General features: G+C 42.7%; 1 protein-coding gene across 6 annotated transcripts in view; it reads left to right on the top strand.

The window, feature by feature from the left end:
• The first annotated feature begins 4498 nt into the window (after positions 1–4498).
• NEO1 (neogenin 1) overlaps positions 4499–16231 on the top strand; it is a 227818-nt gene continuing 216085 nt past the window's right edge. Inside the window, exons 1-2 of one of the 6 annotated variants that reach the window (XM_066388533.1) lie at positions 4499–4795; positions 5381–5700. In XM_066388533.1, coding sequence (XP_066244630.1) covers positions 5571–5700 — 130 coding nt within the window. In that variant the 5' untranslated portion in view covers positions 4499–4795; positions 5381–5570. Of the gene's footprint in view, positions 4796–5181; positions 5701–16231 lie in introns of those variants that run through there. The other 5 variants (XM_066388536.1, XM_066388538.1, XM_066388535.1 and 2 more) reach the window with 5 other exon arrangements.

Consider the following 16231-nt stretch of genomic DNA (forward strand, 5'->3'; position numbering starts at 1 on the left):
TGTATTTGAGTCCTCTCTTTTTTCTTGGTGAGTCTGCTTAAAGGTTTATCAATCTTGTTTACCTTTTCAAAGAACCAGCTCTTGATTTCATTGATCTTCTGTATTGTTTTTTTAGGCTCTATGTCATTTACTTCCACTCTGATCTTTATTATTTCCTTTCTTCTACTTCTTCTGGGCTTTACTTGCTGTTCATTTTCTAGTTCTTTTAGATACAGGGTTAAGTTGTTCATTTAAACCTTTTCTTGCTTCTTAAGGTATGCCTGTAATGCTATGAACTTCCCTCGCAGGACTGCTTTTGCTGTGTCCCATAAATTTTGAGTTGTTGTATGTTGATTTTCATTTGTTTCAAGGAAATTTTTTATTTCTTCCTTGTTCTCGTTGTTAACTCATTCGTTATTTAATAACATGCTATTTAACCTCCAAGTGATTGAATGTTTTTCAGTTTTTCTATTGTAGTTGACTTCTAGTTTCATACCATTGTGATCAGAGAAGATGCTTGATATGATTTCAATCTTCTTAAATTTATTGAGACTCGTTTTGTGTCCTAACATGTGGTCTATCCTAGAGGATGTACCATGAGCACTTGAAAAGAATGTATATTCTGCTTTAGGGTGAAAGTTTCTGAAGATATCTATTAAATCCAGTTGATTTAGTATGTCCTTTAAGGCTGCTGTTTCTTTGTTAATTTTCTTTCTTGAGGATCTATCCATTGATGTTAGCGGAGTATTGAAATTCCCTACTGTTATAATATTGCAATTGATCTCACCCTTTATGTCCATCAAAATCTGCTTTATATATTTAGGTGCTCCTATATTAGGTGCATAGATATTTATAATGGTAATATCTTCCTGTTGAATTGCTCCCTTTATCATTATATAGTGACCTTTTTTATCCCTTACTATAGCCTTTGTTGTTGTTCTTTTGTACTTTTCTGAAGTTGGAAACGGGGAGGCAGTCAGACAGACTCCCGCATGTGCCCGACTAGGATCCACCAGGCACGCCCACCAGGGGGCGATGCTCTGCCCATCTTGGGGCATTGCTCTGCTGCAATCAGAGCCATTCTAGCGCCTGAGGCAGAGGCCACAGACCCATCCTCAGTGCCCAGGCCAACTTTGCTCCAATGGAGCCTTGGCTGAGGGAAGGGAAGAGAGAGACAGAGAGGAAGGAGAGGGGGAGGGGCAGAGAAGCAGATGGGCGCCTCTCCTGTGTGCCCTGGCCAGGAATCGAACCCCGGACTCCTGCACGCCAGGCCGATGCTCTACCACTGAGACAACCGGCGAGGGCCTAGCCTTTGTTTTAAAGTCTATTTTGTCAGATGTAGGTATTGCTACTCCAGCTTTTTTTTTTTTCATTTCCATTTGCATGAATTATTTTTTTCCATCCCTTTATTTCAATCTATGTGTATCTTTTGTTTTGAGGTGTGTCTCTTGTAGATAGCATATGTACGGGTCCTGTTTTCTTATCCTTGCAGCTACCCTATGTCTTTTGATTGGAGCATTTAATCCATTTACATTTAAGGTTATTATTGATATGTAGTTGTTTATTGCCATTTTATTCTTTAAATCTACATTCCTCTTTTACTAGATTTCCCCCCCCCCCTTTGTTCTGTTTACAACTGGCCCCTTAACATTTCTTGCAGCATTGGTTTGGTTGTAATGAATTCCTTGAGCTTTTTTTTGTTTGAGAAGCTTTTTATTTCTCCTTCAATTTTAAACAATAGCCTTGCTGGATAAAGAAGTCTTGGTTGTAGGTAGGAGCCCATATCCTTCTTAATTAGGCTTAATTTGCGATGGCTCCCTAGAACAGGTGGCTTTTGAAAGAGAAAGGAATAAAATTTCTTACCTAATGGAATATAACAGGCACATGTAAAAATGTCAACCTATGTGCAGAAGAAAACAATGTTTGCAGGACAGGGGTAAATCCTATTTAAAATATGCTGTGATTAGGAAGTGTTCTAGGTTGTGACCTACTAGCTTTCCTCTCTACCTTGATTACTGGGATTCAGTCAGGAATCAGCTTCAGATTCTATATAATTACTGCCAGCAATTAAGCACTGAATGACAATGCCTCACTGAAGTTGGAAATAACTCTTGCCAAGTTTTGTATTCATAGGATTTTATTTTTTCATTGAGTTTTTATATAAAAGGGCACTTGGAGTAAACATCTAGTTATTTTTGGCCGGCACTTTGATCATGTATTATATACTAATCTATAACAGTCAGCCTGTTTCCTTTGCTCTAAAAGTTTCTTTGTGTACAACTTGAAGGTGGACTTCATGTTCTAACTTTACTTAGATGAAAAAGGTGTTATTTTCACGAATGGTTTAGTGTCTCTTCCTAGATAGTTTAGACCAGGGGTAGTCAACCATTTTATACCTACCGCCCACTTTTGTATCTCTGTTAGTAGTAAAATTTTCTAACCGCCCACCGGTTCCACAGTAATGGTGATTTACATATATATATATATTTTTTTAATTTATTTATTTATTCATTTTTAGAGAGGAGAGAGACAGAGAGGGAGAGAGAGGAGAGAGAGACAGAGAGAGAGAAGGGGGAGGAGCTGGAAGCATCAACTCCCATATGTGCCTTGACCAGGCAAGCCCAAGGTTTTGAACCGGCGACTGCAGCATTTCCAGGTCGACGCTTTAGCCACTGCGCCACCACAGGTCAGGCAGTAATGGTGATTTATAAAGTAGGGAAGTAACTTTATAAAATTTATAAAGCAGAGTTATAGCAAGTTAAAGCATATAATAATAATTACTTACCAAGTACTTTATGTCGGATTTTCGCTGTTTTGCAGAATAAATCTTTATAAAATAACTTACTGTAGTTAACTCTATCTTTTTATTTATACTTTGGTTGCTCTGCTACCGCCCACCATGAAAGCTGGAATGCCCACTAGTGGGCGATAGGGACCAGGTTGACTACCACTGGTTTAGACTATTTAAAATGTTAATTAGCAGTAAATGTGGACTGCTAAATAAATGTGGACTGAGGTATTAGTTGAAAAAATTTTGTTGGGGGAGTGTAAATAAGATGGCTAAAAAAAATTTTTTTTTCTCAGATATACCTTACCAAAGAAAGGAGAGATTAATGACTCCAAATGAAGATTTTAAAAGGAATATTCACAATGTCAGTTTCACTGAAACAAGGGAAGAATCTGAATTAAAGTGTGTGTGCCTGGGTTACTTTACTGTCTTACTCTTGAGTTGATGTAAAATCTGTGACTTCTAATCTGAGGCTCCATCTACTAGTGGTTTATTATGGTGGGTCTGATTAACATTATGATTGGTCACAAGTCAGAAATACATGATTTAGTCACCTTACTTTACAGAGAGAGCTTTATAAAATTTTAATTTAACCTTGATACACAGAGCGGGCTGATAAATTAAGAATACAGTTCACAAAAGTTGTACATGAAAATCAGTGTGATTGTTTTATTAGCCACAACTCATATTTTTCAAACTTTAAGATAAAGAAGTCACATATTATGTATTTTATAGTTTTCATATAATGAAAAATTTCCAGACTTAGGAAAGACATATAAATATTAATGCTTGCAAGGCAATTTATAGTTTCTAAAGAGCTTTTCTCATTAATTATCTCAGAAAATTGAATAATGATATGATTATTAAAGGTTAATTAAGCAAATACTCGTTAAGTAATTGGAAGGTAATCTACTTCTAATTTAACTGGTCAATCAGGGGTATTTAGGAAATATTTTTGCTGATTAACAACTCTTAACTAAAACAAAAGGATATTGAAATTTTTTCCCTAGAGAGAAACAATAAGCTTGAGTTTACTCTTTTATGAGTCAATTGTTTCCAAAAACTGGGAGGAGGGTTCCTAATTCCACCGCTTTGATAAGAGGTTTGATGAGAATTCTGAGCTCTTCCCTCCCAACGTCAACGCAAGCCTCCTACTGTTGCTCATTTTGTCACTTCAAGAACACAACAAAATTTATCTGAAGAATGTAATTACAAAAGGCAAAGGGATGTGGAAGCCCTCTTCTTGTGGGAAGCTGCAGTTTAGTTATTGACTATACAGACTGAAATCGAAACCCAACTCATGTTAATCAAAACATGATTCTCTACAAGTGCATAATAACCATACAAAGAAATTTTCTTAAAATACTTTCCGTTGGTGCAGCTTGTAACATTTTCATCTGCAGTGTTAACTACAAGCTGCTTTCTCCCAATTTTGGATAGCCTGGGTGCTGCCTCCCGATTACCAGTGGTTTTAGAAAAATCACATCTATCCTGTTCCTGGTTTTGAGGCGAAAAAGACGTGATTTCCAAGTATGAGAATAAGAAGTGCCCGACAAAGACAGGAGGCGAAGGTTTCGTTTACAGAGGATCAGCCCCGGAGTCATGGGGCTCGGCCCGGCTCCGCACGAGCCGGCAGAGTGGACAGCAGGCACCTTTGTCTGTACCCGACTTCCCTGGCCCGGGGCCGAGTGACGCGGGCGGGAACGCGGGTTCCGCGGTCCGGGCGGGCCCGGCACTGTCCCGGGCCAGCGCACGGCGAGGGCGGTCCGGCCGGGAAGTGGGCGGTCAGGAGTCAGGGCCCCGCCAGAACCACCGGGCTCACTATTGTTTCTGGCGAGCCCATAAATCACCGCTCCGACCTTCGCGCACCCAGGTTTCCTCCCGGAGGCCATTCGGTTTCCTCTGAGGCCCTATATAGAGGCCCCTGGCCCGGCTGTGGAGAGGTGCACATCCACTCCGGACTCCCGGACGGGCGGAGCTCGGAGCGCTTTTCGCCCGCGGGTCCCTGCGCCCGGAGGTGCCCGGAAGGTGAGCGAGGCAGCTCTCCCGGGCCGCAGGGTTGCGCGAGGCGGCGTACCCCAGGGGGGAAGGGGGGAGGAGGAGAAAGAGGAGGAGGAGGAGGAGGAGGAGGCGGAGGAGGCGGAGGAGGCGGAGGAGGCGGAGGAGGCGGAGGAGGCGGAGGAGGCGGAGGAGACGGAGGAGACGGAGGAGGCGGAGGCGGAGGAGGAGGAGGAGGAGCCGCTTCTCCGGGGTTTCCCTGACGCCAGCAGCAGCGCCCCGCGCCCGGCTCTGGCCCGCAGCCGGGGAGGAGTGGGGGAGGGGAGCTGGCCTGCCAGGCGGCGGCTGGGACTGGAGCGGGGGCGGGCCAGGCGCGGAGCCGAGAGGTGCGGGCCGGGGCAGTGCGCGTGCGCGGGGGTGTGCGCCCGGCCCCCGCCCCCTCCCCGCTGGCGTGGTCTCCGCCCCCCTCGCGCCTGTGTGTGGAGCGGGAGTCGGCGGCGGGTGGCGGCTCCTGAGACTTGGACGCCGACCCCCCCCTCGTCGGCCCGGAATGTACTGATTCTCCCTCACCCCCCCCCCCCACTGCCGCTCTCCTCCCTCTTCGCCCCGCTGCAGGAGGGAGGCGCCCCCAGTCTCCCCTCCCGCGAGAGGGGCCGCGCGGGCTGGGCCGACCGGGCTGGACCAGCGGCGGCGGCAGCCAGAGCCGAGCCTGCAGCGAGGGACCGGCTGAGGCGCGAGGGAGGAACGGAGGCGAGGGCTCCGCGGCGCTGCCGCCGCCGCCCCCGCCGCGGCTCGCGGGCAAGAGATGGCGGCGGAGCAGGGAGCTCGGCGACTCCTCGGCACCTCCTCCTTCTGGCTCTGCTGCATGCTGCTGCTCGGGCGCCGGGCGCCGGGCGCCTCGGCCGCCAGGAGTGGCTCCCCGCCGCAGTCCTCAGGTAAGCGGCGGGTGGGAGTGGGGGTGGGGGCGGGGGCGCCGCACCGGCACCGGCTGCGGTTGCGGTGATTTGTTTAGTATCCAAGAGGAAACGTGCAGCAACTTCTCTGCCTATTCGAGGCTTGCTGGGGAGAAAGCGGGTTGCGCGGGGTGGGGAGTAAGCGGCGGGGGCGCCGTCGGGAGTGGGGCGGCCGCAGGGTGCGTCCGGGGCTCCCGGGTGTAGTTCGGCGCTTTGTACCGGAGGCAGGTTCACCCCTCGCCTCCCTCCCCACCCCACCCCTCCCCCAGGCTCATCCCACTTGTAAGAGTGGGACATTCTTGTGCTCATACAAGCACCAGTAGAGGCCACTACACACCTCATTAAATAAACAATCGTAGGGCCAATTCATTAATTTCCAGGAAAGGAACGGGGCGTGGGGGGCACGGTGAGGGGAGGCTTGAACTTCACCTTCCCTGGCCAGGGATTTCCCGGCTGAAGTCCTAGGGAAGCGCTGGCTGACCCCGAGGAACTCCTCATGCAGACTGCCGCCCCAAGGCTGGGGAAGAGCGGGTGTCAAAAGGACACAATGACTCCTTTGGAATCAGTGCTGTGACTTCAGGATGAGGGCTCCTTGGAGAATCGGCTTCAAGTGATCACATATGTATTACTGTTTTCCTTATGAAAGGCTTCTTTCCCGGGGATTACAACTGTATTTATAGCCTAACTGCCCTTAACCTAGGCAATTGTCTAAGCATTGGGTTTTAGGGACTTGTACGTTGTCTTCAAGTGCCAATATATAAATTCATTTAGCCTTAAAAGCCATTTTCAGGGTTTTAACACATCACACATTATTGATATCAGTTGCATTTCTGTTTATTTAGGAGGGGGAGCAATTAACAAAACTCCAAACCTTCCTGTAAAGATCTTACAGTTGTAGTTGAGGAACGGGATGCACTCAGCAGTTGAAGAGAGCCATTACCTTGTAAGCTGTTTAAACTGTTTGACCAAGGTGGCCTGTTATTAAACTCAACAAAACTTTTGTACTTGCTCTACCTGAAATTTTGTATCTGAAAGTCATCTCATCAGGCACAGCGGCAACTTAACCATTACTTGGTTCCCCCTGATTTATGTGAAATATTTAAAATCACACTGCAGTGAACTTGACTGATAAACTTTCTTTTGATTTTCTTGCAGAGTAGAAAGAATACAGCTCGTAGTTTTGTACCAATGTTAAAAGCTTTAAACCTAAGCCACCAATGGGTGTTATCTAAACAGTTAAGTAAACAATAGTGTTTTAGTATCAAACTGCCACTTGACAAATTCAGTGTGAACGTGGATTAGAATACTCATTTTTTCCTGAAATGTAGGTAACTGATCCAGCCTTTTCTGTTCTTGTGGATGAGCAAAACAAGTTCTCTTACTCTGATTTTATATGTAAAATATTATATGTAGTTCATTGTATTATGTATGTTTGAAGTAATTGGAATTTCTGTTTAAAATTTTGTCCATAATTTTGAAAGTTAATAAAGTGCTTGTGATTTTATTACTTAGGTTAAAAATATAATAAGCAGTATCTTAGAAAGTGGTGTAATGTCTATCAATAGGCTTTTATCGTGTACTGATGAGGTGCAAGCCATTGCTGAAATGTGTACTCTGTCTTCATAGAGCTTACAGTCTGTTGTGTGCTTAAGAAAGATAGTCATTCAACTGCTAATTATATAATTAAGTAGTTGTGATAAGCATCACAAAGGAAAATAGGTTTTGAGAAAGTTTCATTTGTGTGGACCTAACCTAGGCTGAGTATCAATATCAATGTGTCTCAGAAATGAGATCTAAGAGGTTAGTAGGAGTGGAGGTGGGAAGGTTCATGCTAGTTAATAGTATAGCTGGATCTAGAACACAGATCTGATTTTTGGTTCAGATTGTTTTCCACAAACTGTTCGCCTAGTTACAAAAAAGCTGAAGGAGTAACTACAATAAGGAAGGGGATGGTCAGTTCTCTGGTAAGTTTCAGAGAGGTCAAGGAATTGAGAACTAAGTAAGGGGCATCTTAGAACAGCTGTCAGTAAATCAGATGTCATTTGTCAGTGGTTTTATTTATTCATTTATTAATTTTTTTGTAGATTGGCAGACTCAGAAACCTTCTGTAGGAGATTACAGTAACTAGGTAGTAGGGAAATGGAGATATTTGGTAGTAAGAGGAGGAAAAGAGGGTGTGGGACAAGAAGATGGAGTGTTTGTTATTTTCAACTTTAGGGTAGACTGTAGACTTGAGGTGGAAGAAAAAGGAAAGAAAGTGCTGGTGCTAGAAAACGGTCAGCAGTGGTGGAAGGATTGCAATGATTAGGCACACAGTCTGGTTTTGGGAAGGAAGGAAGGGAGGGAGAGAGGGAGGGAGGGAGGGAAGGAGAAAGGGAAGGTGGGAAGAGAAGACAGAACAGAGCAAGCAGCCTGTGTAATTGAGGTCTATTCTAATTAGAAGGAAGGGGTTAAGGAATGGTAATGAAGTGGAATTGGGATGCAGGACTGCTGAAGGTTAGGAAGACAATGTTAAGAGTTTGTTTGAAATCAATTTGCCTTTGAAATAGACTAGATCAGCTATGTTCACGTGTTCTGCAGCAACATTTTGTACTCTGAGAACAGAATTCGTGAAAAGTTTTAATCCAGTATTGGTTGCTTATGAGTTACATGACATATGTAGAAATTAAAATAAAAAATTTTATGATTAGAATAACCAGATCTCCCATTCATTGGTCAGATTGCAAAAGAGTAATTTGACAAAATGTCACAATGGTGGAGAGGGTAGCCGTGACCTGGACTGCAGAGGTGTACTGTGGAGGTCACGAAGTTACACTTCTCATGAATAGGTAACCCTTATCTGCCTTCATCATCACTTACTTGATGATGTGATTTGTTCTGAATAACTTTTGTTCGTAAACTTTGCTTTATGCAAGACATTTAAGTTTTTCACCCTCCACACCCTTGATTTTTTTTTTCTCTTGCCTATTTTGGCATCACCCTATCTCCTCATCTTTTACTTCTCTGATCAATACTTCTCTTGCTTTTCAGGTGTTTCTTTCACTCCCTCATTAGATATTGATACCTAAGGTTGATCTCGTTGTGCACGTGTCTTCATTTGCTCCCTGTAAGCTCGTGACTCTCCTAGTTCACTTTGTTTCGCGTACTACTTAGTAGCTCCACTGAATAGACACCCTGTATCAGCACAAGAACTAAGGTAAATTCATCGGGGCTCCTCTCCCCTCCTGCTTCCCTCATCTCCATTCTCCATACTGTAACCAAACAATTTCTGGCCCAGGCTGCTCATCTGGTTTGAGTGCATGGGTTTGTCTTCCTGTGTTACCTGCATTGGATGTCACTGTCCCACCAGCCAACCAAGTTGAGGTCTAGAAGTCATTCTAAAGACTCTGCCCTTTTACCCTCATGCCCTTAGCTGGTCATTATGTTTGATGTTTACTGCCTAGATATTGAATCTGAATCTGTATCTTTCCATCATCATTTCCACCTAGACCAATAGTCTTGGCTCCATAGTTAATCTCCTTATTTCTACTGTTATCCTTTAGAAGTTTCTCCTTCTTCTGGAATGAGCTGTCTTATATGTTTTTCTGAGCATGCCATGTCACTCATACTTGCTCTCTCTTATAAGAGTTCCACAGCTTGAATGTTAGAGCCTAAACTTCTTGGCATGGAGATTGTGAGACCTTTTGTATTCTTTACCACTGGCCTCCCCCATCCTGGTTTAACGTGCTGGTGGTGCTGCACCACCTCTCCAGACTCACTGCAGAGCTTCATGTCTCCATGCTATTCTTTCTTCCTGTTCATGCCACTCACTCCCCACCTTGTCCACTCATCTAGTTAGTGCATTTTTCTCTGCCTGCCTCCTCTTCCAAAGAATTAGAGTCATCATTCTCTGTGTTCTCATAGCTTTCTGAGTTCTTTTTATCTTATATTACTGATTTTCTTTCCCTTTCTTTCTCTTTCTCTTTTCCCTTCCCTCCCTCCCTCCCTCCCTCCCTCCCTCCCTCCCTCCCTCCCTCTTCCTTTCCCTTCTTCCTTCTCAACAGACTCCCACATGTGCCCCAACCAGGATCCACCTGGCAACCCCATCTGGGGCTGATGGTCAAATACTGCGCTATTTTTAGTGCCTGAGGCTGATGCTCTTGGACCAACTGAGCCATCCTCAGTGCCTGAGGCCATGCTCGATCCAGTCTAGCCACTGGCTGTGGGAGGGGAAGAGGGAGAGAAGCGATAGGGGAGGGAGAAGCAGATGGTCGTTTCTCTTCTGTGCCCTGACTGGGAATCGAACCCAGGACGTTCATACATGGGCCAATGATCTATCCACTGAGCCATCAGCCAGGGTCTGTGTTATTGATTTTCTTGTCTCCTCTAGTAATCTGAACTTCTTGAGGATTAGGACTTCCCTTATTCACCACTCTTTTTTCTTTTTTTTTGAGTTCTATTGAGGTGACACCAGTTAACATAGTTATATAGGTTTCAGGTGCCCAGCTCTACAACACATCTGTATACTTTATTGTGTGTTCAACCACCCCTTCCAGTCAAATCTTTGTTCATCACTATTTTCCCCCATATACCTCCTCCACCCCGTCCAGCAGTCTCTCTTATTCACTGTTGTATGTTTGATGGAGCACAAACATCTGATGTAGAGTTAATAACTAGTTAATGTTTGTTGAACAGTGTTGAATTGCCTTTGTTTTTTAACCTTGTGGGCCATACAGCATATCTGATTCCTTTATATACTGGCCTTTTATGGGTGTGATGACAAAATGTGTGTGTGTTTGTGTGTGTGTGTGTGTGCGTGTGGTTTTTCCTCTTTTCTCAGTTAAGTGCCCTTAGTTCCTTCAGCCACTCTTCCCAAGGCTTAGTTTTCTGACCCATTCATTGTGTTTGGTTATCCTGCTTGGGTTATGCTGTAGTTTCAGTGTTTATTAGTTCTGTCATCTGGAAAGATCAGTAATCTTGGTAAGTCATCTATATACAGGGGCTTTTGCCCTGCTCTGCCTTGCCTAGCAGGACAAAGTAGAAGAGAGTTCATAGATTTCCAGGATGCATCATGCTCCAAGGAGATAAGAAATGTGGTTGCTCTTATAGTAAACCATATGAAAATTAATAATGTGATGTGGGATGGTGAAAAAGACATGATATAGAGGCATTGGATGTGGGATATGACTTTCGGTTCTACATGTTCCCATATAGTAGCTGGTGGGGTTTTCAGAAGAATGACAAGTAAAATTGCTTTTAAACTGTATAGTGAGGTATCTGTGTAGAATGGTTTAAATGTTTCTTTATGAACTTCAAAATATACTATAATCCTATTGACTTTTTGAAAGAGTATGTAAATATTTTTTCTCTTGGCTTAATTGATCATAGTTGGTTTCTCCATGCTAATAAAAAATATTAGGGTAACATTAATCTCATGTGGAGGCTCTATGGATCTATTTAATAGTTTTTACTTTCTGATACCTTATTACTGACCTTTTTTGTGGTTGAGAGGTATTTAGGCCATTGGTAGGTATTTTGGCTTCTAGGTGAAATTGAAGCAACAGTAGGAAAACAGTCAAGGGAAATAACTACAGGTTAAGTTCACATTGACCAGAGAACTACCAAGTGAGATGAGGAAAAGTCTTGTGTTTATGATTTTTAAAAATTAAATTAGTCATAGAATGTAAGCCAGCGAAAAAGATGGTATTAAAATATGAACTACATTTTGGATTATCATTTAGAATGAAAAGAGTTTTTTGACCGAAAATTTTGGAAACAGATAAAAAAAAAATTAACTGGTATAATTCGGTATTTTTTTTAGTCTTTATCAAAATGGTACATCAGTTTTTACATTATAATCATGGTATATGTATAACTTTAGTATGTGTATTATATACATTATGCCATTTTTCTTTTTTTGCTACTTTATCTATAAATCATCTTATTTTTAAAAACCTATTTAAAATACCTACGTACATGTTTGAAGTAAAACAGTATAGAAGAACATAAAGTAAAATGTTTTACTCACTTTTACCAACAAATTTCTTTCTTTTCCCATAAAATGTTAGCATTTTTTATACTTTTTGCTCTGCATTTACATATGTATGTTTAGTTTTTTTACACATATAAGCGGGATCATACTACCATTGTTTAACAGTACAGATTTTGTATATATAGATTTTCCTATAACTACAGTGTGTCTGTAAAGTCATGGTGCACTTTTGACCGGTCACAGGAAAGCAACAAAAGACGATAGAAATGTGAAATCTGAACCAAATAAAAGGAAAACCCTCCCAGTTTCTGTAGGATGATGTGGCAGCATGTGCGCATGCGCAGATGATGATGTAACACCATGTATACAGTGAAGCAGCCCACGGCCATGCCAGTCGAGATGTGGACAGTACAGAGGACAGTTCAGTGTGTTCTGTGGCTCGCTAAATTCGAATCCGTGACCAAAGTGCAACGTGAGTATTGGCGCGTTTATAACGAAGCGCCACCACGTAGGAATAACATTACTGGGTGGGATAAGCAGTTGAAGGAAACCGGCAGTTTGGTGGAGAAACCCTGTTCTGGTAGGCCATCAGTCAGTGACCAGTCTGTAGAGGTTATACGGGATAGCTACCTAAGGAGCCCTAGAAAATCTGTGCGTGAGCCCACATTGAACTGCACTGAACAGGTAGGTATGAAACTGGGAGAGTTTTCCTTTTATTTGGTGCAGATTTCACATTTCTATTGTCTTTTGTTGCTTTCCTGTGACCGATCAAAAGTGCACCATGACTTTACGGACACACTGTAGTATTTGAAACATCTGTATAATATTCTAGTGAGTGAATATTAATAGTTGCCAATAAAAACAGTATTTATTGAATACTCACTGAGTTCCAGGCACTGTGCCAAGCTCTTTTATGTAAATTTTTAATCCCTTATACAACCCTGTGAGGAAGATGGTAGTAGCCCCTCACTCTACAGATGAGGTAAATGATGTCAAATATGAAGTGATTTGCTGCTATAGGTCTCACAGCTCTCTCAAGTGGAGAAGTTGGCATTTAAGTCTGTATCTTTTGGGGTCCAAAGACCATGCCTGTTACTGTACTGCAGGCTGCCTCTAATAATTTATTTTCCTGTTAGGGATGTTTTCAGTGTTGTAATGATACATATTAAGAGCAATACCATTGATGAGTACATTTACAAGTTTTCCAAGATATTTTCACCTTAATTTTGGACTTTAAGGCCATTATTTTAAGTGCAGGTCCCATAGCTTTTCTCTTTCATCTGTTAACTGAGGGGATTAATTAATCACCCTATTAATAGGTAGTCTCAAAGGTGCCTTCTACCTCTGAGTTTTCTATACCTCTTACATCTGTAACATTGGTGGATTTGTCTCGGTTAAACGATCTTTATTCAGTTCTTGTGTTTGAACATTGATCTTTTGTTTTTGGATGCAAGAATTACTTTTTGTCATTCTCTGAAGTTCAAGTTATTCTACATCTTTTTTTTTTTCTGTATAAAGTTAGATATGATTGGGAAAATCTCTTAAGTTGCTTGTGTATGGTTTTATTTTATATGTGTAAAAGCTTTCCGCTGATTTCAAGAAATAAAGGTTAAATGTTAAACAATTTTGGGATATTTTAAGTTGCAATATTACTTGAAATATTAGTTGCTTACTCTTAGGCTCGTAAGGAATGTAAAGTTAACTGACCAGGTTGCAGATCTGGCTGAAACGAGTAGGGTTTGGTTCCTCTTTGACCTCCTATGTAAAGGAAGGGGAGAGGTAGTGGCTACATAGGTTTTACTTTACTGAAATCAGTACTTGTATTCTTCTGGTTAAGGAGTTAGTAGTTGGGCTGTTTGAAATTGAGATCATACCTTTGCTTTTCATTTTGAAAAAGAACTTTGAGAAATAACCTTCTTTAAAGTTTTATAGCAAGAATTTTAAAATTTAATTTTCCAGTTAGTTGGATTATTCTGTAGCCAAAACTAAAAGTTTAGGTGGATTTGGCTAGTTGTTAACGTTTTATCTTTGAGGGCTGATTATGCACAAAGTGATGGACTGTGGAGATACTAAGATGAACTGGGTGTGTTTTCTATCCGTAGAAAGCCTTGATATAATAGCCCAGTTAAGACATACCCATAGATAATAGGTAACTTGATTTAGAGGGACAAATTCTGGAATCATTATGTTACTGTTAATTAAAGAAATAGTGCTGCTGCCCTGGTTGGATAGCTTGGTTAGACCATCGTCCTAAAGCATGGAGGTTGCCAGTTCGATGCCCAGTCAGGGCACATATAGGAACAGACTGATGTTCCTGTCTCTCTTTCTCTCTGCCTTCCTTCCCCCCTTCCTCTCTTGCTAAACTCAATCAATCAGCCAGTCAATCAATCAATAAAAAAAGAAAGAAATAGTTGTGCTTTCTCTCATAAATTTGGTTGTGTAGCTTTAAAGTAATCCTTACTTAGTTTTTACGAAGTCAGTAGACTACAATTCTCAGAGGGAATTATTTTTCATTTCTCTTAAGTGAACTGTTTGCTGGAATGTTTGAATATATGAGAATGCTAATATGGAGCCATCTGGGGTAGGGGTCGGGGGAGCTACTTCTGTGTCTTCGGGAAATATGGAGATTGATTGTGCTGGGTTTTCAGGATTTATTATTGGTCAGTAATGGTCAGTAAAGTTTACTGAGGAGTCCAGGGCAGAGTGAATTTTTAAAATGAGACTGTATGGAAACTGAATACAGAATATTTTTTTTCAGCAGTAAGGTGAGTAAAAAAGAAAATCACTTAGATATATCTTTATATATAAGGTCCAATTAGGATAGTAGTATTATAATTTTTTTTTGTATTTTTCTGAAGTTGGAAACGGGGAGGCAGTCAGACAGACTCCGCATGTGCCCAACCGGGATCCATCGGCATGCCCACCAGGGGGTGATGCTCTGCCCATCTGGGGTGTTGCTCTGTTGAAACCAGGGCCATTCTGGTGCCTGAGGCAGAGGCCATGGAACCATCCTCAGCGCCCGAGGCCAACTTTGCTCCAATGGAGCCTTGGCTGCGGGAGGGGAAGAGGGGTGGAGAAGCAGATGGGTGCTTCTCCTGTGTGCCCTGGCCGGGAATCGAACCCAGGACTCCCGAATGCCAGGCTGACGCTCTACCACTGAGCAACTGGCCGGGGCCAAGTAGTATAATTTAAAGACTTAGGGATAGAATAACAAATTATAAGTTTTATTTATCACTTTTTATTCAGAGTATAACTTTTGATGCAACAGCTAAAATTTTGAGGATATTTTTGGTTAATTGTTGAAGGTTTTGAAGGTTGAGGTGGGGCTATTGGTTGTTTTAAATTTACATAATTACATATCCAAGGGATTGTATGTGTGCTTCTTATGCTGACAACACGCCCCCCTTTTTTTCTTCTTCTTTTTCCAATGTGGGAAGAGAAGATAGAGAGACAGACTCCTGCATGCACCCTGACTGAGATCCACCCAGCAACCCGATTCTGGGGCCTATGCTCTGTTCGTCTGAGCCATGCTTATAACCGAGCTATTTTTAGCACCTGAGGTGGAGGCTCCACAGAGCCATTCTCAGTGCCATGGGCTGATGTGTTTGAACCAATTGAGCCATAGCTGTGGGAGGGGAAGAGAGAGAGAGAGAGACAGAGAGAGAGAGAAGGGGAGAGGGAGAGGTGGAGAAGCAGATGGTCACTTCTCCTGTGTGCCCTGATCGGGAATCGAACCTGGGACATACACATGCTGGGCCGACACTCAACCACTGAGCAAACTGGCCAGGGCCTAATAACCCCTTTATTAATAGCACCTTGCCTACATAGAACTCAACCAATATGTACTTTCACCTCCAGATTATAACTGAAGACCATAAAATTAAGATAATTTTCAAAGTCTGTGCATTCAAGTAAATAAATTTCTCAGAGTCCCAAAGGTGCTTGTTGAAAGCCTGTGTACCTATAATTTATAAGCAGTTCTATGTTATTATCTGATTTCTAAGTGTTGGGCAGATAAAATATATTATGCTCACTTTGTTAAAGATGGTGCTGCCCACGTAGAAGCCCATTGCCCAGGTGATTGCTTGGGATGGGTGTGATTATGTCAATATGTGTTGGGGGAGGGCTTTCACACCAAAAGGTTTTAAAAGGAAGAGAGATCACATTGTTCCAGGAGAAGAGGTGATTATGTTCTAGGAGGAGCCCATGCTGTAGGAGAGCAGAGAAAGGCCATGTGGAGGAGGCCAGGAGAAGCAGACAAGATGGCGGAGTATTGAGTGAGAAGCCAGTTTGTTCAGAGAGGAGGAGATGGGGAACAGAGGTGAAGAAGTCTGGTGAGCTAAAAACCTTTGATTCTAGGAAAGTCGGATAAGTCAGTAGCTTTGTGAGCACTGAATGAGTGGGTTTTGGAGCCCAGTGTGTGTTTTTACTTGCCCACCAGGTGCAAGCTAAGATTAAAGGTAATGGCCCACCAGTTCTTGGCTCCATTGTTTCATTACCATCTGTCAGAATCTAATGCAAACCTGCATGGACCAGGCAGCT

Source organism: Saccopteryx leptura, chromosome 6, assembly GCF_036850995.1.
Source record: "Saccopteryx leptura isolate mSacLep1 chromosome 6, mSacLep1_pri_phased_curated, whole genome shotgun sequence".
Classification (NCBI taxonomy): Eukaryota; Metazoa; Chordata; class Mammalia; order Chiroptera; family Emballonuridae; genus Saccopteryx; species Saccopteryx leptura.